This window comes from Trachypithecus francoisi, unplaced genomic scaffold, assembly GCF_009764315.1.
Source record: "Trachypithecus francoisi isolate TF-2019V2 unplaced genomic scaffold, Tfra_2.0 Lachesis_group8, whole genome shotgun sequence".
NCBI lineage: Eukaryota > Metazoa > Chordata > Mammalia > Primates > Cercopithecidae > Trachypithecus > Trachypithecus francoisi.
In genome coordinates this window covers 122,035,002-122,054,085 of record NW_022681473.1, presented here as the reverse complement: position 1 = coordinate 122,054,085, position 19,084 = coordinate 122,035,002, and the positions used below count along the sequence as shown (strand labels likewise).

At 47.8% G+C, this 19,084-nt stretch overlaps 2 protein-coding genes across 2 annotated transcripts in view; one reads left to right on the top strand and one right to left on the bottom strand.

Annotated features, from left to right (window-relative positions):
- NCAPD3 (non-SMC condensin II complex subunit D3) overlaps window positions 1-4,828 on the top strand; it is a 70,906-nt gene extending 66,078 nt beyond the window's left edge. Inside the window, 4 exon segments of the mRNA XM_033208130.1 lie at window positions 272-349; window positions 3,883-3,957; window positions 4,046-4,106; window positions 4,193-4,828. Of these exon segments, the coding sequence (XP_033064021.1) occupies window positions 272-349; window positions 3,883-3,957; window positions 4,046-4,106; window positions 4,193-4,301 (323 nt within the window). The 3' untranslated portion in view covers window positions 4,302-4,828.
- Window positions 4,829-5,509: 681 nt separating this feature from the next.
- JAM3 (junctional adhesion molecule 3) overlaps window positions 5,510-19,084 on the bottom strand; it is a 74,545-nt gene continuing 60,970 nt past the window's right edge. Inside the window, exons 2-9 of the mRNA XM_033208134.1 lie at window positions 17,285-17,350; window positions 16,385-16,498; window positions 12,776-12,928; window positions 12,145-12,347; window positions 11,103-11,202; window positions 8,538-8,667; window positions 8,399-8,453; window positions 5,510-8,104 (exon numbers count right to left, since the gene is read on the bottom strand). Coding sequence (XP_033064025.1) covers window positions 8,069-8,104; window positions 8,399-8,453; window positions 8,538-8,667; window positions 11,103-11,202; window positions 12,145-12,347; window positions 12,776-12,928; window positions 16,385-16,498; window positions 17,285-17,350 — 857 coding nt within the window. The 3' untranslated portion in view covers window positions 5,510-8,068. The remainder of the gene's footprint in view (window positions 8,105-8,398; window positions 8,454-8,537; window positions 8,668-11,102; window positions 11,203-12,144; window positions 12,348-12,775; window positions 12,929-16,384; window positions 16,499-17,284; window positions 17,351-19,084) is intronic.

Below are 19,084 nucleotides of genomic sequence, written 5' to 3'. Positions count from 1 at the left end.
GTTGGATAGTGTCAAACTGTCCTCTCTCACTCATGCCAAGTTAGACTCTATTTTTTTGAATCCTAATGAGAATGGACATTTTTCTCATGTTTATCATTTATTTGTATTTCTTCCTGTATTTCTTCCTGAATTGCCTCTTTATAAGAAAATTTTAAATATTAGCGATTTTAACTTTACGTCTTGCAGGTATGTTTTCTCATTTGGTTGTTTTGGTCTTCGTTATTGTTTGGGGGTATTTCTGGACAGCTACAACTTTTCTGTTCTATCCTAGTGTCTTCATACAGTTTGGAGCAAGAGTCAAATGGCACTATTGAGCATGTGACCAAGCGGGCCATCAGCACCCCTGAGAGTGAGTAACCCATCGGAACACGCGGGCTTCTCCTCAGTCTCTCCTGCGGTCGCCATGTGGTTGCTCGAGTTGTAGTAAAACTCCTTTCGGTGCAGGATAGTCCTGATGGTCAGAACCGAGTGCACTGCTGAGGTGGAGTGTTTCACAGTGACCACGGTAGCTTGATCCATGAGCACCGAGCGAGTGTGTCGTTCCACTGTTGTTACATTCAGTCAGTCAAACACCGCAGTGGCCTGCGGGCCTCCGTGGGGCAGACAGTGCCGTTGAGGCAGAGGTAGGTCGAGTGACTGACCCAGTGGTGCGTTCTGGAGGAGGCCTCAGTGTCTCCGGGCTGTCCGGGTGCACTGGGCGCTGCTGGGTGGGCCTGCTCCTGGGGCGGGCAGACGTCAGCACCAGCAGGTACCACGTATGTTCTGCAACTGCCAAAACCAGAGACCCGAGGATCTGCTCGGAGCCTGTGTCTCATCCCTCCATGTTTTTTCCTCCTGTCTGTTCTTTTCCTTTTATTTCAAAACAGGTGAGTTGGGAGAGTCAAGTATTCTTTTATTATCTTGATAGCTTCATATTGTCTTAAACCTCATAAAAACCATTATTTTGAGAAAACTCTTACAGGAAGAAGAAATGCTTCCTGTCCCAAATCTGTGGAGTGGTGGCCAAGCCCTGCCTGCCGTGTCCTGCGTGCCCCTTGCTCTGCGCCCGCCTGTGCACGGTGCCCTCGGCAAGCTGCATCCAGCCCCACTCGTCTTGGCCATTCCACTCCTCAGTGTTTCCACAGGGCCCACCACAGTGCCTGGAACCTGGGAGGTGTCAGAGGTCTCCTGCGGGAGATTCCTGGGAGGGCATAGCTGGGTGCTGAGCCCAGGCCTTCTGATCCCACCTCTCGCGCCCCTTCTCCAGCCTGTCTCCCGTTCCTGACTGCAGCAGGGGAGATGAGAGTGTGCTAAGGTGCCCTTCCTGGTAACAGAGCAGCAAGGGGTCATGCCGTGTGTGTAGTCGCCACTGCAGTCAGCTCACATGTATGGAGCACCTGCTGTGTTCTGGCTACTTGCTTATTTGGTTCTGTCACACTGATGCTGTGATCTCTTAGAATAGTTAACAGGTTAGAGATAATTTTCATCCAAGTCCCCCTTTGAAGGGAATTTATCCCACCCCCACCCTCAGACGACAACTGGATCATGACGGCATTTGTCATTAAAGGCAGTGGGTAATTTGGGATCCTGCGTTGTGGACAGGTGCGATGTTCTGTCTGTTAGAGCTTGCTGTGTGTTTGATGTTCCTGGCTCAGGAGCGCCAAGAGCTTCTATTTTGGCAGTGAGGTGCCATATGCTGAAGAAACGGGGAGAATGCATCTCATTTGAGTTGTGCTCATCCTGTGAGTCTCTGATGTCAGTGTTGGGTTGGTTTCCTAGCAGCCCATGTTCCTCCACAGTGCAGCCTGGCGTGGAGTGTGCATGCTGCCCTCATTTGCATGTGTGAGCCACGCTTCGTGCTGGAAATCAGGCGCCCCGTGTCATTGAGTTGGTAGAGTACTTGTTCTTGCTCCAGGCTCTTGGACATAATACTCCTGTTGATGCAGTCTCTGTCCATTTCTCTTTATACTGAACCAGAAAGAGGTGCTTGGAGGTCTCCTATTAGCTCTCCTTCCTGGAAGGATTGTTAGATAGCTTAAAAGCACTCAGTCTTGTTTTCGCTGTGGTTTATACGTCCAGATTCTTTTGGCAACTTTTAGTTCAGAAGGGGGTGACTGTCAGGAAATGTCTCAACTCTTCAAAGCTGGTAGGAAAGACGCCACCCAGGTCGGCACTGTGGCCACCAGTTCAAAGTGGTTTTGCTAAATGGAAATGAAAATTACTCAATTTTCAGAGCTAGGATTTTAACTGAAGATCTGTGGGGGTTTTAGCAAGTCCCTCTTACTGCTATCATTCGAGTGGCACAGACACCGCTGCCTTTGATTCTACGCACAGTGCATGGGGGATGTCAGAGTCCCACACCGGTGCTTCTGTAAAGATGGGAGACTAATTTCCTGGAGCACATATGGGCTTCCAAACAGGAAGAGCAGCGTGTGTGTAAGGAAGGGAATTTCACGTGACAGTACAAGGAGAGACTTTCACAGAAACAGAGTAAGCAGATCTGGCAGCGATGAGGATAGAATTCTCTACCATTGTCTGTTACTGACACTCAAGTAGCCGTCAGGTACACAGCTGCAGTGCGCTGATGAGCTTTAAAATGTAAATGGGAAGACACAGTCTGTACTCAAGGCACCATGTGGAGAACAGGGAGAGCTCTGAAGCTGCCGCCTCGCGTGTGCTTGCAGAAAGGCAGCAGGTTCAGTGGCATCAGCAAGCAGCCACCAGCCCGTGCTGTTCCTGGGAGTGTGCTGGTGGCAGCTTAGGCACCGAGCACAGCACCACCTGGGCCTCCAAGACCGGGTGGCGTGTGTAGACAGATGGGGCGGAGGGGCAGAGGAGTATGATGTGCAGACAGGGCCTGCTAAGGGATGCAGGAGGGTGGACATGTGTGTGGGCACATGCACCTCAGCATAACAGCTAAGTCTGTAAAGGCAGCTTAGGACCAGCTGAGACTGAGGGTGCACTTTAGGCTCTCCTAGGAACACAGCCATCTAAGTTTCTTAAAGCAGGGCAGTCAATTTACCAGCTTCTTGATTAAACATAACTCCAGTGATGCAGGGAGGATACTGCTGATAAATGACAGTGGCTGCTAACATCTCTTGAGCACTGCCCTTGCAGCCAGCACCACGCTAAGCACTCGGTGTAGATAACCTCATGTAGTCCTGGCAGCCCCCCAGTGGGGTAGCTGTTTTTATACCCACTTAAGAGATGAAGAAACCTGAGGGTCTCAGAGCAGCTCACACAGCTGGTAAGACACCGAGCCAGAATTCACACCCAAGCTGCGGTGGAATCTGCTCCTAAACTGTGTTCACCTGTTCCTGAGGGCAAACTGGAGGGGGAGGTGCCATGAAAAATCAAGGGCGAGGGGTGAGGCGGACTGAGCCGCTCCCAGTGTGGCATGACGGGACAGGATGAAGTGGAGACTGGAGGTAGGAGGGACAGGACTTGGCTGCTGGTTCCATGTGGAGGAGCTGCTCACGGTGCCACATTTCCAGCTTGCACGGTCCGTTCACTGGCTGGAAACTAACAGGCACGCGTGGAGGTGCAGAAGCAAGGAGTTGAATTGTCCTCGGGGAATCTGGGTGAGCCACGGTAGGAAGTGTAGTGAGTGGGACAGCACGGTCACTGGGACGGGGGCTCATGGAAGATGGGGTGGGAGGGAAGCCAGAGGCGTGAACAGTGAGGCCCAGGGGCCAGCCGAGTGCCTAAGGAGGGCTGCGGTCAGAGGGACGGAAAGGAGCGTCCCCAGGAGGGGCCCTCATCCCTGCCAGGACCTGGGACAGGGTCCAGTGGAGGTCTGAGGGCCGCCACTGGGACATGATGTGGACACCGTGCCTACGTCACACGGACAACTAGAGCAGCCCCCTCTGCCTTCACTCACGGTGGTGTCTCCCCTTTACGCAGAGAGCATCAACGATGTCACGTTTGGAGCAGGGGTCAGTTACATCGGGACACCACGGACTCCTTCATCAGCCAGAGGCAAGTTCTTGGTTTCCTTCGGGGCTGATATAGGCGCTGCCTTTGAGGTTCTGGGAAAACTGAATTTGTTTGTTTAAATCCCTTTTAGAGAAAATTGAAGGCAGGAGCCAAGGAAATGACCTCTTATGTTTCTCGCTGCCTGATAAACCGTAAGCTTAGCAGTGTTCCTTTTGAGGTGGATGTTTTTCCAGGGTTTTTCTGAGCTCCAGAATGACTGCGTATGTCCTTTCCCTAGGCCCCCCCAGCCCCAGCAGTGGAATGTGAGGTCTCCAGCCAGGAATAAAGACGCCCCAGCCTGCAGCAGGAGGTCCCTGCGGAAGACCCCTCTGAAAACAGCCAACTGAACGGCGCCTCCCGCCCGTGTCCGGCAGGCAGGAGCCCGAAGAAGCCGTCTCGTCCTCCGTGCGGACGGACAGGCAGCTGGATCGCTTCCCGCAGTCCCTGGGCAGCGCCTTGCTGTGGAACACGAGCGTCCTCCTCAGGGGCCTGGCACTCGCCTGCATGTAGCCGGCCAGCCCTTTCTATGCTGTATGATGTATATGGTTAAACACTGTAAAATAGAGATGTGCCAAATTTAGATTTTCTTACCCTAAGCCTAATCTATTTAATATTATAACTTTATTCCATTTGAAAGCGTCAAGTCCATTCAGATAAGTGATAATCTGGTCTTTAAGGAACACAACTTTAAAACTTCAGCTTTCTTTTATATAAATCAAGCCTCTGTTAACTTCTTTTAATTCCTTATAGTACATATTTTCCCATCTGTAATGGCAAAATATTGATTGTAATATTTTTTCTATTATTTATAATTGCAAATTTTTAAAAAAGTGTACAGCTTTCTAAAAGTAATAAAGGTTTAGCATAAGTACAGCCTTCCAGTAAATAGAATGTTTGTTTTTAGAACAGAGCTTACTGGTAATCATCTTAATTTTATATAAAGCATGTTAGAGGAATGAAACCAAATCTTTCCTATTATTAGAAAAAAAATTATTGTCTTGAGGGGCAGTTCATCTGTGCCCATGCAGAGGCCATGTGCTTTCTATAACAGACATAAACAGCATCGCTGCTTGTGAAAAAATAGCTTTGCGGCCTCCCCCAGAGCAGCACTGATGCTGATTTGTGCAGCCCTCTGCTAAGGGCTGCTCCCATGATGGGGGAACGGCTTGAGTCTCTTCTGTTCGCTCTACTGGGTAAACTTAACGATTTTTGTTGAAGAATATCCAGAAAGAAATGCAGTTGGCTTGTTTTTTAATCCCAGTATTACAAATGCAAAAGTACAAAGTGATTATGTACATTGGTTGGTTTGGGGGATGGATGGGATGCCACTGAGCTCTGCCCCTGCTATCCTAAGTGGGGACTGCAATGCAGGTGGACTCAGTGGTGAGAGGCGCAGCACTGCTCTTGAGCACACAGGCTGGCCTCCTGCCCAGGCGCTGACTCCCCGGTGGATGGGTGATAGCACTTTTAGTGCGCGTGCCTAACCACTGAAATGCTAGGAAGAGGAGACAAACCCAACATAAGAGCAAACAAGAAACAATGAAGCAATGTTTGGGGTTTTTTTTGAAGCTTTTATAAATGAGGTTAAACAAATACCAAATTACAGGTGTGTTAGTACAAGTCTGTAATGTCTATGTACAGCAACATCCATCCAAAGGCAGAATCACAGCCTCGTATCGGCCTCGAGTCTTGAGTCACATTCGTATCTTAAAATACACGAGTGTTCCTTTTCTGTCTAGTCTCAGTTATAGGCAACTACTTCCCAGACTCCACTTTCACTTCTCTCTACTTTGTCCGACCTGGTTCCCATGGCACTAGTGTGGAAGGTTTTAGGGTATAAGAAGAGGGGGCAGTAAGGCTACCTTATCAATCACTATGACAACCAAGAAAGAGGCTGGAGCGTCATTCCCCAGCGCTGAGGGTGGGGAGCCATCCCTCTCTACCAAGGTGGCAATGATGGCGGGAACTCGCACGCTCAGTATCCAGGATGCCATGCAGAAGACAGCAGGGAGCACTGAGCCACTCTTGGAGCATTGCCTGCCTCTGCCAGGCGGCCTGCAGCTAAGTGTTTCACATAACTGAAAAAGACTTCAACACAATCTCATGTATATGCAATTAAAAGCTGTCAAAGTATAAAAAACTCAAGACACTGGAAGCTGAAAGACAAGGTGACTAGTGAGAGCCACTCTTCAGGCACACAGTGAAGCTCCTTCTGAGCAGCTCCTTGCTTTAGAGCACTTCAGTCCTGAGCCCAGCACGGCAGGGCGTAGGTGGCTGAGAACACCTGCGCTTGAACACAGGCTTCTGAGTGATGTTTCTAATGTCCCCCCACAAATGGGAGCAGTGTCTCCGGCAGATGAAAAATTTAAAGTCAAAAATTAGAAAACTGCTTTTGATTCAGGCATTTCACTTTCCTCCCCGCCAGGCCTTTCACCTGGCTGCTCCACCTGACATTCTTCAAAAGGCTGGACTGGCTGCCACTCCATAATGGTTCGTTTTGAAATGAGACAGAACCTGTGGCATCTGGGTGCTTTCTCTGTGGCAAAGAGGAACAGTGGGATCCATGTTCTTTTAAAAATATTATTGTACTTGACAGATTTGATTTCACAATTGCCTTTGGCCTTAGACAGTCTTAACAAATAATTAAACTTAAAAAAAAAAAAAATAGCAGTGGGGGGCTCTATTTTGTGAGCCATCCATAACCAAAAAGGTCTGTTACGGGAGCCCAAAGCTGGGACACAACGTGGAAGACACCAGTGTCCCTGGAGTGCCCACCTTAGAGCTGCGCTGGATGAAGCAAGGGCCATGTGAGTAAAGTTCACTGGGGCACAGCCACTGCCAGGGCCCAATGATGGCGGGGCCTCCTGGCAGACAGCGAGGCAACACTGAGCTGGAGCGGGGGCGCCTGGCGCAACCCCAGGAGCTGACTGGCGTCTGTACATCTGAGGACTTCTGGGTGGCCTCTGGGTACAGACTGTCCTAGTCATCTCAGGAAGAGGCAGTTCAGAGCTAACCTGAGAGGTTTCTTTTGAAGAGATGCGAACTGATTTCAACATTGCTCAGCTGGAATTTTTAAAGGTTTCCTAAGCAACTACGGTCTGACGTGTAGACAGCAAAAGTTCCCTTGTGGGAAAGGCTAAAACTTGTGCAAGAAAAGGAACGTCGCAGGAAGCTTCCATGAGAGGACTCCTTGGGTAAAATACTCTTAATTATTGATATTTTCCAATTTAACACTAGTAGCTTGGAACTTCTACCTTAAGCTGAACTTTTTTTAAAAAAATAGGTTATTTAACATTGTATGACAATATATTTACAGTTTAAATAGAAATTTTCTTTTCAATAATCAAAATACATCCTTAGCAAAAATTTAGATGCAAAATTTTATAAAATAAGACCCATAGAAAAGCATATTTCAGTACCATTTCAGACTCAGCCTAAGACGAAGGTTTTCCTTAAATCCTGACGTCCTGTTGGACAAGCAGGGTTCCTCAGGCAAGATCCCTCTTCCAGCAACCAATCTGCCTCCCTGACTTCGGTGGTTTTTACAAAATGCGGATCCGAAAGGCTTCTCCACAGTGGACACTGCGACACTGATCAGCAGAGCCTTTGAGAAGAGGCTGCAGTGGTGTCTGCGGGCCGATGAAGAGGCTGCTGCATACGAAGCCTGTTCTGGGTGCCCGCCGGGATGCGCTGCTGGTGCTGCACGGCCCCCTCGCCGTCTCACAGGGTGCTGTCCTGGCTGCTGAACGACCAGTGGTAAACACGTGGGCTTCACGGGGCCCAGCACAGGGGCACCGACGTGAGCAAGCTCTTTAAGGTCACCCTAATGCTCGTGTGGGAATCAGGCCAGAAACAGACTGGGAACCCAACTCGGTGAACGCACCCAGTTTCTCTTCCTTGTGGTCGTATTTACTGGGTCCATCTTGAGGAAAATTCTTTTATTCATGTGGCTTGTTAGAGTAAAAAGAGTAGTGGTCAACTTTGGCCAAAACAAAAAGCTTCTGAATGAGTGTCTAGCTCTGCCCAAGTGCATCAGCTCTCGCTGCCTCAACAGGAGTTTCTAGTAGAGGTATGTGCACGTGCGCTCTGTGAGCGCTCAGCCACACTGCGGGTCTCAGATCACAAACGATGACTTGTGTCTGAAGTCGCCCTGCAAAGCCAACACACAGTTAAAGCCATGAAGGGGCCTGGTGGCAAGAAGGGAAAACACTGAGTAAGTCTAACATGGGCGAAATACAAATCAAATAATCCTTCTTAAAAAGTACCATCACTAGCACCTGCAAAGCACAAATCCCATCTGTGTGTGTGTGTGACTGAAGGGGCCGAGGAGCTCAGGAGCTACACAATCACTCAGATCTTCCTAGGAGACCCGTGTGGTTTCCAAGGAGAAATGTTGTTTTCCCTGCTGGGTACACCTAGATTTCCAGGTTTACTCAGTGATTACCTCCTCGTCAGTGCGGATGTAGTTGACTCCATCTGGTTTCCCTGGGTTCTTGTAACTGTGAGGAGAGAGCAGTTTAGCAACAGGGTTGTTATGTTATCGCCAGCTTGAACTTCCCTTTTTTCACATAAGGCAGGCTCACCTTTCTCCATCCTGTTTATTGTTGATGAAGTAGCCACGTCTGTATGCACAGCAGATGCCCAACGTGATCAGGGCCAGTACAGCAAGGACAACCAGAACCCCCCCAATAATTCCACCAATGTTCAGGTCATCTGAAGAAGGAGGTTTGGGAAAAGCCATGAGACACACTGCCTGTTCTTTAAAAAGGCCCCGACCCTGCTGTGCCTCCTTCCTTCGCCCCAAACTCACTTGCCCCCTGCCCCCCAGGCCTTCCCCAGCTAGAAGAGAGAACTTAATCTTTCTAGCCTAGCACATATAGGACACCGTTAACTCCTAACTTCACATGTGAAAAGTACGGAGACTTCTACAGCTGAAATGCAGTTACACTGAAAGCTGTATTCAAGTGGGCTTGGCACTGTAGGCTTAAAAATCCTCTGGCTGAATGCCTGAGATTACCTATGGGGGAGATGGTTATGAGGACAAGATAGGAGCCAGGATCCCAAGGAAGAAAAGAATCCCTAATTTCCAGGGCCTCTCTGTTGTGGACTGCTGTGGGGAAGAAAGTTAGTTTCAAGTCTTACTTAAAAGTAAAGAATCCTAGCTAAGACCTAGAGCTCTGCCTCTGCCGGCTGCCTGACCTCCGATGTATACGGCCTCTGAGGAGACCCCCGGAACCCTTTCTCACGCCTGCACACTCAGCAAAGGCTCTGGGTCACCTTCACATGGGGCTCTGGCAGTCGTTTCCTTCAAGCAAGCAACACATGGAAAACTGCAGGGAGTGTATCAACAAGAGCCAAGTAACTTGGAAGTTTTAAAAAATCTCCTTTATCCTAGTGTATTGGTTCTCAACTATGAATGTACACTTAAAAATCAATTTGCAGGCCGGGCGCGGTGGCTCACGCCTATAATCCCAGCACTTTGGGAGGCCGAGGCGGGCGGATCACGAGGTCAGGAGATCGAGAACATCCTGGCTAACACGGTGAAACCCCGTCTCTACTAAAATACAAAAAATTAGCCGGGCGAGGTGGTGGGCGCCTATAGTCCCAGCTGCTCGGGAGACTGAGGCAGGAGAATGGTGTGAACCCGGGAGGCAGAGCTTGCAGTGAGCCAAGATTGTGATTTTTTTTTTTTTTTTTTTTTTTGAGACAGAGTCTCGCTCCGTCGCCCAGGCTAGTGTGCAGTGGTGCAATCTCGGCTCACTGCAACCTCTGCCTCCTGGATTCAAGGGATTCTCCTGCCTCAGCCTCCCAAGTTACTGGGATTACAGGCGCCTGCCACCACACCAGGCTGATTTTTGTATTTTCAGTAGAGACAGAGTTTTGCCATGTTGGCCAGGCTGGTCTCGAACTCCTGACCTCAGGTGATCCACCTGCCTCAGCCTCCCAAAGTGCTAGGATTATAGGTGTGAGCCACTGCGCCTGGCCATGCAATTTTGATATTAAAATGTCAGTTCCCAAGTTTCATCAATAGAAAGTCAATAGGCTAAAATAGGTCTGGGGCAAAACTGTAGGAGAAAACAACCCTAAAGCAGAGCTTCTCAAATGTGACAGATGCCGAGAATCATTCGGAATGCTTGTCTTACACACGGATTTCTAGCATAGGTCTGAGGCGGGCTCGATCTGTACATGAAACAGTTTTGGGAAACGCTGCTCTGAGGGTAGCTCCAAATAGGGAGGAGGAAGGGATTTAAAAAACGCTCCTGGCTAGGCACAGTGGCTCATGCCTGTGATTCCCAGCACTTGGGGAGGCTGAGGCGGGAGGACTGCTTGAGGCCACGAGTTTGAGACCAGCCTGGGCAACAGTGAGACCCTGTATTTACAAAAAACAAAATTAGCTGAGCTTGGTGGTGTGTGTGTGTGTTGTCCCAGCTACTCAGGAGACTGAGGTGGGAGGATGGCTTAAAATCTGGGTTTGAGGATGCAGTGACCTGTGATTACACCACTGCACTCCAGCCTGGGCAACAAAGCAAGACCCTGTCTCTCTGTCTTTTTTGAGGGGGACGGAGTCTCACTCTGTCGCCCAGGCTGGAGTGGTTTTGTTGCTGCTGCTGCTGTTGTTTTAAGGAAAAAAAAAAAAAAGCTCCCCAAGTGATTTGGACCCATCCTATCTGCCCCCATTCTCCCCTCAATACCCCTCCTTTAGGGGAACCAGAGCCCTGAGATAATATTACTCTAAGGGCTAAAGCTTTGTCTGCAGGTAAAATTATTAGGGCTAAAACTCTGTCAGTTTTCTACAAAACGGTTGTAACTGGATAAATTTCTGGAAACCTGACACCACCTTACATTTTAATAATTCTATCAATTACCAAAGAATGGAGTTTACTAAACTCGCAGTGAAAGTTACAAGGCTGGCCACGTTCCCAATACCAGCAGATCCCAGAAGGTTTTGTTTTGAGGACCTGCTTATCTGGACTCGGTTTTCTCAGCCTTCCCTTCGCTGTCCAGTGGGTTCTGGTGGATCTAGTCGGCTCCAGAAGAAAGCTAACCCATGGCAGAAGAGTTCTCTAAGCTGATGGTATAATACTAAATTAAAATGTTCTATTCACTTCCCAGTCTTGTGATGAAACCTTTTCAAAAAAGAAACTCACAGACTTCCATCTCCTGCTCCTCACACCTGGCTGAGCCTGCGTCATTGGAAGCGATGCAGTAGTACTGCCCAGAGTCGTCCTTGTGAACAGCAGTGAACACCTGTTTCAGGGAATGACAAGTAAATAACTGGACCAATCACAGGGCCGACTTCTGAGAGCACATCCAGCTGGGTGCAGAACTAGGTCAACACCTGCTCGCTTGCTTTCAGCTTCCCCGTGGCTTCCCCAGCACTGTGCATGTTCCTCCCTGACCCACTCCCAGACACCTGCCTGAGAGCGCCCCAACAACCAATCCCCTTGGGACTGGAGGCACCAAAGCCCGGCAACATCCAAAATGTGAGGTGGAGCCTTGCTTTTATTCTGGTAAAGGGGCTCTTCAATGGTGACTGCTCCTTGGGCAACATTTTGGCAAAATGAACACAGAGGACCCTGTTATAATCTGTCTGATGACTGCGTGGAGCTGGATAGTCCACAGACCAGAAGGTACCTCCCAAGAGAGAACTACATGCACAGTAAAGCCTGGTGTGGTTTGTACTTTGTGCTCTAGTGCATGACCGATCTGTTTTCTCCTCCCCCACCTCCCACCACCACCGCTGGGTTATTTTGAAACAAATTCCAAACACCTTTTATCCATAAATACTTCAGTGTCTCTAGGAGACTGTAAACAATCATAAGCACAATACCTTTATCATGCCTCAATTAATAATTGCTTAACAGATCATCAAATACCTGCTAGTGATCAAATTTCCCCGATTGTCTAATGACTTTTACAGTTAATTATCCGATCAGGGCCCTAGTAACGTTGGCTTAATATCCCTCTTCAGTCTCAATCTACAGTTTCTTTCTCTTACCCCCTAAGAATGTACTTGTTTATAAAAGGAAGAAGGGTGATTTTTCCTGTAGAATCCCTAACATTCTAGATTTTTAGCACCTGTCTTATCGAGAAGTTTCAGTATCTCTCCTAATAATTATTATTTTCACAATAAGCATCTCTTGCCCCAACAAAGACATCTCCATTCTCACCTCTTAGAAGAGATCTTACCAGAGTGCCTGTTTCAGAGTTTAAGTGGAAAGAAGAATTGCGAAATCTGGGATTGGCTCTGGAATCCGTGGGCAGTGGCACATCATTGCGATACCAGCTGTAGTGAGGTCGGGGGTGGCCCTCACTCTCCTGGCAGTACAGCGTTGCCATCTTGCCTACTGGTACAGCCTTCGGCACTCTACAGACAGGGGTCACTGGCTTCACTGTAGGAAAAGAAGGGGGTGGTGGTGAAGATCTCAGCAACAGGGCTCTATTCTTATTAAAGCCCACAAGAAATCAGCTCCAAAGACAAGAGAGCCAGTTGAGGGGTTCCTGCGCCACTGCTATTCCCAGGATCACAACTGCAGACTCACAGGCCACCACTGCATCCCACCCTCCTGTATGTTAAAGTGCCTTCTCTAGCTGGTGGAAGGAAGTGACAGGAACTTCACTTCCCTTCTCACCTTCTACCCCCAACTCAGGCAGTCTCGGCTCTCAACAGTTCTCCCCTCCCTAAGCCATGTGAAGCCCTCAGGGACACAGTTCTGGAAGGAAAGAAACCGAGACCCTACCTGATCTCATGCGTCCTACGGCTACAGACTCGTGAGGCCTGAACATGGCGGCAATGTCTCACCTTCGCATGAGCTCCTACCTTGCACAGTTAACTCGATCACAATCTCATCAATTTCCTTGCGGTCATTTCGAGCAACGACCTCACAGCGATAAAGGGCTGAGTCTCTCCGTGTCACATTCCAGATCTTCAGGGATGTCTTCCCCAGTATTTCTGCACGACCTGCCAAGTCTCCTACAGAAAACACATGAGGCACTAAAAAACTCTTGAAAGAAATCAGCCACCTGAAGAGGGTGGTTTCTGGGGCCAGCACTGGATGCCACAGCAAGGAAGACTGCGGATCCGTTTTTATTTTTATTCCGGAGTACAGCAGTGAACTCTCTAAGGACAGGAACCATGACCTATTCCTACCTGTAACCTAAACACCAAAAATTGTTCCTGGTGTGCAAGACGCACTCATTACCATGTGTCTCTGTCATTAAAGCCAGGAACTTCACCTCCTCCTCCTCATTTCCAGGAAGGACTGCCCATGAACAGAAAAAAACACCACTAGAAAAACAACCAGTGTTCCATAAATGATGCTGAGATAATTTGATATCCACTTGCAAACACATCAAGTTGAACCTCTCTCTCACTCCATATACGACAAAGACCTAACATAGGAGTTAAAACTATAAAACTCTTAGAAAAATGCAGAAGCCTAAATCCCTCATGACCTTGGATTGGGCAGTGGTTTCTTAGATATGACACCAAAAGCACAAGCACTGAAAACGGCGATGCCGGACTTCATCAAACACAAAGGACAAAGGCAGGTGAAAACACAATCCACCCAATGGGAGAAACATCTGCAAATCATACATCCAGCCTAGCATCCAGCATAAAGAAAGAATTTACACTTCAGTAATAAGCAGACAACTTAATTTAAAAACTGGACATAAAGGTGGGTGCAGCGGTGCACACATGTAGTCTCAGCTACTCAGAAGGCTGAGGTGGGAGGATTATTTGAGCCTGGGAATTCATGTCCAGCCTGTGCAATGCAGTGAGATCCTGTTTCTAGAAAAAAAAATCTTTTTAAATGGACACAAATTTGAACAGACCTTTCTCCAAAGAAAATACACAAATAAGACCCTCAACATCATTAGTTACCAGAAAATGCAAATCAAATCCACAAGACGCCACTTTGGATCCACTAAGATGGTTAGAACTTAAACAGTCAGACAGTAACAAGTGTTGGTGAGGATGTGGGAAAATACACTGCTGGTAGGAATGTAAAATCATAAAGCAGCTTTGAAAAACACTGTTTTTTAAAAAACTAAACATGCAACTACTATAAGACCCAGCAATTGTACTCTTGGTCATTTATCCCAGAGAAATGAAAACTTAGGTTCACACAAAAACCTGTAAACAAATATTGATAGCAGCATTACTGATAATAGCCAACAAGTGGAAACAACCCTTTTTTTTTTTTATCCATCAATAGAATGGATAAAATAATGTTGTATGTCTACAATGGAACATTATTCAGCCATAAAAAGAAGTACTGGCACACGCTACAACACAGGTGAACCTTGAAAACATGATGCTGAGTGAAAGAAGTCAGCCACGAAAGACTAGAGTTTCTATGAAGTGTCCAGAATAGGCAAATCCACAGACACACAAAGTGGAATCAGAGCTGCCAGGGATGCGGGAGGAGGACTGACTGCTGCTGGGTACGGGGTTTCTTTGTGGGATGATGAAAATGTTCTGGAATTTGATAGTGGTGATGGTTGCACAACTATGTGAATATACTAAAAACCCCTGAATTGTATACTTTAAAAGGATGAGACCTATGCAGTATGAATTATAGCTCAAAAAAAAGATTTTAAACATAAGACATAATAGCACTTTTCAAAGAAGCAGGAAGAACCTGGAAAACAACAAATAGGGGAAGGAGTTAGGAAAACACGACGCAAAAGAGTAGCAACTACTTACCACTGACCCTGACAACCGCTGACAAGGACACGAAGGGCTTTTGCCACAATACACGACAAACAGCCACTAAAAGATGCTTCCGATGCAGCACAGACGTCGGTATCAACATTTTCTAATAAGAAACTTTGTTATACAGTCACCCATTAGTGGAGGATTCGAACTTCTACCATGTGAGAAAAGAGTAGATAAACCCCACCAGGGTGCTTCTGGTGCAGGCCCGCACTGAGGCGAGGCAAGAGGCAAGAGGCCAAGCAGAGCTGCATCCTCCCCCAGTCCCTGCATTCGGTGCGGGAAACAGTCTCCCTCGGCCTCCCCGTCCCTGGGGCTGAGACCAAAACGTTTAATCCCCAGACACAGAAAGTTCTTTAAACAATTTCTCACCTGGTTCCTCTGATGCTCTAAACTACATGCTCAGGGTTTAGCAGGGTCAGCCTGAGTAGCCAAAGAAAACAGATCTGTGTTCTGAGAAGAACATTTCCATCACTCCAAAAATAAGAGGCAAAGGAGGGACTTCATGTGAGTGGGAGGCAAAACTCTTCTGAGGAGACTCAGGCTCCTGACAACACTGAGAACCCAAAGCAAGACTGTGTTGGAGCAGTTTCCACAAACCCCTCTCAACTCTCAACTTCTCTGAGAACCCCACAGGCTCCGACCGATGCACAAGCCTGCATGTGTACCTCCTGCGGCTCCCGCCCTCCTGGCAGAAAAAAGGTGTCATCCTCCTCTCCAGCCACCTGCCTGCCTCCCTCTGTGCCGCTTGGCACAGCGAAGCCCCAGCAGGCCCCCCTCAAGTCTCTTTCCCTGCCTGCACCCCAGCTTGGGCCCCCCACCAGCCCTCTCCTGGACTCAGCAGAAGGCCTCTGACTTGGGCCTCTGCTCTGAGTGGTGCTGCCTCCAATCTCTTCTCTACAGCAGCCACTTCCGTCTTCTGAAACGTAGATGCAGCCATGGCATTTCCCCTCAGATACTGCCCATGCTCGCCTGGCAGTCAGTGCAGTCTGCCTGGCCAGGTGACCTCTCCAACCCCTCTCCTCCCTCTCTCCCTGTCCATGTACCGGCAACAGTGGGGAACTTGCAGTCTTTCCCATCAGTCAGTCTGTCTGTTGCTTCTGCATCTTCATACACAGCATTCTCTCCTGACCACCTCTCTCCACACCATCTTGCCTGCTAACCAGCCACCCTTCACACCGCACCCAGAGAGGCCACTTTGGGGAGCCTTCCCTGACCACCAGCCTCCCACCCGGGAGGATGTCACTTCAGGGTACCCCGTGCTTTCTCCCCATCGGCAACCCCAGCACCAAGCCTGAAACACAGTGGGTGGCTCAATCTGTGCCGTGCCCTTTGCTGAAACACACGGTCCTTTGTCATTCACTCACTCACATCACACACACGAGAATCATGAGAAGATGGCCTAGGAAATGCTCACTTTGATTCCCCAAAGAGATGGGGCTGTGAGCAGATTAAGATCCTAGCTAATGAACTGCACTTGCGGGTGCTGGGTGACAGGTACAGGGAGGCTTGATATGCCACTTGCATTACTTTTGCATATGTTTGAAATTTTCCATAATTATAAATCTTAAAAAGTAAATAAAAAATAAAAAACTCAGTCCTAGCTACAGATGCAGGTTACCAGTCTGAGGTAAGTTTCTGGCCAAGAGTGCACACCCAGGTCTATGGGCAGAGGAAAGGTCAACAGGCAGGACGACTACAGGATCATACCCTGAATTTTGTTGTCAAAAAACACATATGTGGTTTGGTCATCTTGAATTTTCTTCCATTCGATCCTGGGGTCACTTGTCTGCGAATCTGTAATGATGCAAGACAGTTCCACACCTAACAAGCAAAGAAAAAAAGAACTCTCAGTGAATGTGGAGTGCTTTTAGGTTCAGCTGCACCCAGACCCTGCAAGCTATCTCTAATTCAAGAGGCCTTTCATGCAGATTAAAAACCTAGCCAATTCCATACTCCAAGAGTCTTTGAGAAAGGATGAGTTTTTGCCAGAAAATAAAGATAATTGACAAGGATTTTACTACATAGTGTACCCCCTCCCTTAAACACTCTGCTTGTATATAAGAAATTTCTTGGCCAGGCGCGGTGGCTCACACCTGTCATCTTAGCACTTGGGAGGCCGAGGAGGGCAGATCACCTGAGGTCAGGAGTTTGAGACCAGCCAGTCCAAACATGGCAAAGCCCCACACAAAAATCAGCTGGGGGTGGTGGCGGGTACTTGTAATCCCAGCTACTCAGGAGGCTGAGGCAGGAGAATCGCTTCAACCCGGGAGGCAGAGGCTGCAATGAGCTGAGATTGCGCCACTGCACTCCAGCCTGGGCAACAAGAGTGAGACTCCATCTCAAAAAAAAAAAAAAAAGGAAAGAAAGAAATAAATTTCTTTGTTGTGTGATCACAAAGCCAGGCAGGAGTGCGATGCCAGCTGATGGAAAACCGCACAGGGCTCCCTGCCGGCCTGCTGATGCTTCATGGGCCTGTGCACCGCAGAGCAGCCCATCTCCAACATCTCCTTGGCACACTGCAGAGACGGATGTGTCCTGAGTTGGCTGCAAGACACCAAATGTCCAGTAGATGGTGCCCATTATCCGAGGCATTTCCTTTGTACTTACTTTCAAATTCCTGTACCACTGGGGTTCGATTGCTGGATTTGAGATTTACAGCCCCTATCAGGCAGCCTGAAGGAGAAAGAAACGTAAAATCAGAGACAATGTATCTCAAACAGCAGAGAAACCTTGCACTGAGGTCAGGTTTTCCTGTCTGTGTAGGCTATGGTTACTAACCACAGAGGATGGAAAAATATTCCACAATAAAGTCTCTTAGGTAAGCCAAGTTAACTGCTTTCTCTCTCAAATCTGACCTTCACTGGAAGGAACCAAGGGAAAGAGAAGAGTTCTAAGAATTCCTTCTCCTTTTTAGTCCCAGAACAAAGCCCTCAGAGCTTTAAAGCCTTTTGTCTAAGCATTTCCTATTGACCCTTCGACACCTCTCACCCAGACCTGCCTGGGCCTTCTGCCCTTCCTCCCTCCATTCTCCCCTCTTCCCCAGGATTCCAGTGCTGCACAGGCACCCTCAGTGGCACATGATACAGTCCAGACTCTCGGGCTGGAACTCTCCCCTTCAGGGCGGCATCAACACTCTCTGCGTATGGTTATCAACCAGCTAGGAGTCCACCTTGCTGTATGAGCAACCCGATGGTTCCAGTCCACGAAGTTTTCACCGATCTTTGTTGAAATCAGAAAAATAATAATATAACACGGTAATTTTCATGAAGCTAAGTTCATATCAGTGATGAAAGCAAGATAGCTACTTGCATGGCAATCCCTTTCAAAACTAGCATCTGATTCCTTACGGGTAATCAGAAACCTGTTTACCACAGTCTCAAAATTTCTCAACTAATCTTGGAGAGAAGATCAAGTAGGTACATAGACCACCTACAAAATATTATTCTTCAGCTGTCACGCCCCTAATAAAATATGCCGTCCCCGAAGAAGGACATCATACAGAACACCCCTAGGAAGGCCTCTGGGTCCCGGCTTATGATAACCGCTAAAGAAAATGGACAGCGCAACTCTGCTCCAAGCTGCTTTAACTCCTTGCATATTGGGCAGCCTCACGCAGCCCATTCTTTTCCTTTATCTTCTTTAACGGCGCAGCTACATGGATCTTTTCTTTCTCAATAGTCAGATTTCACTAATTCTAGCAAAAGCCCTAAAGAATAATCCAATAAAGAGGGATGGAAAACAGAAGTATAATATACCTGAATTGCTATTGGTTCCTAAAGCACTTCTACAAAAGGTTATAGAACAAAGAACAAGTGCAGATAATTTTATTTTGTTTGGATAACCACGGCTACTCCCTCTGGAAGCCAGAAATACATCCCGTGCACGTGCAGCCCTTTCTACTTCTTCAAAATGAAAGCTCCCAGTGATGCATCACTAAAGAATGATATATGAGGCTCTGCGTCTCTACCAAGGCCACACAAGTTTCCTCTAAGGAAAGTGACCATAAACATTTCTTCAGTATGATCACCGTAACTTAGATGAGACACCGACACTGGCTACAAGGGACTATGACCAGAGATCAGCTCTGGCCCAAAGACCATCAGGGGACTGAGAGGTGAGTCACGAGAGCACTGCTCACCTGGATAATAACTGGACACCTCAATCACATCTTTTCTCTTAAGAAGTATGAAGCCAAGAGAAGTAAGAAAATGGGAGAGCTTAGTCTAGAGAAATAGAAGTACATTCTAAGGAGATATAGGCTGATTGGTCAAAATGGTGGAAATACTAGAGTTGATAACAACAGGTGAACTAGAGGACATAAAAGGTAAATGATGTTTAATTTTCATGAAGGCCAACTGAGATATGTATCTTTATAATAAACTTGGAAGGTAAACTAAACCAATTTGT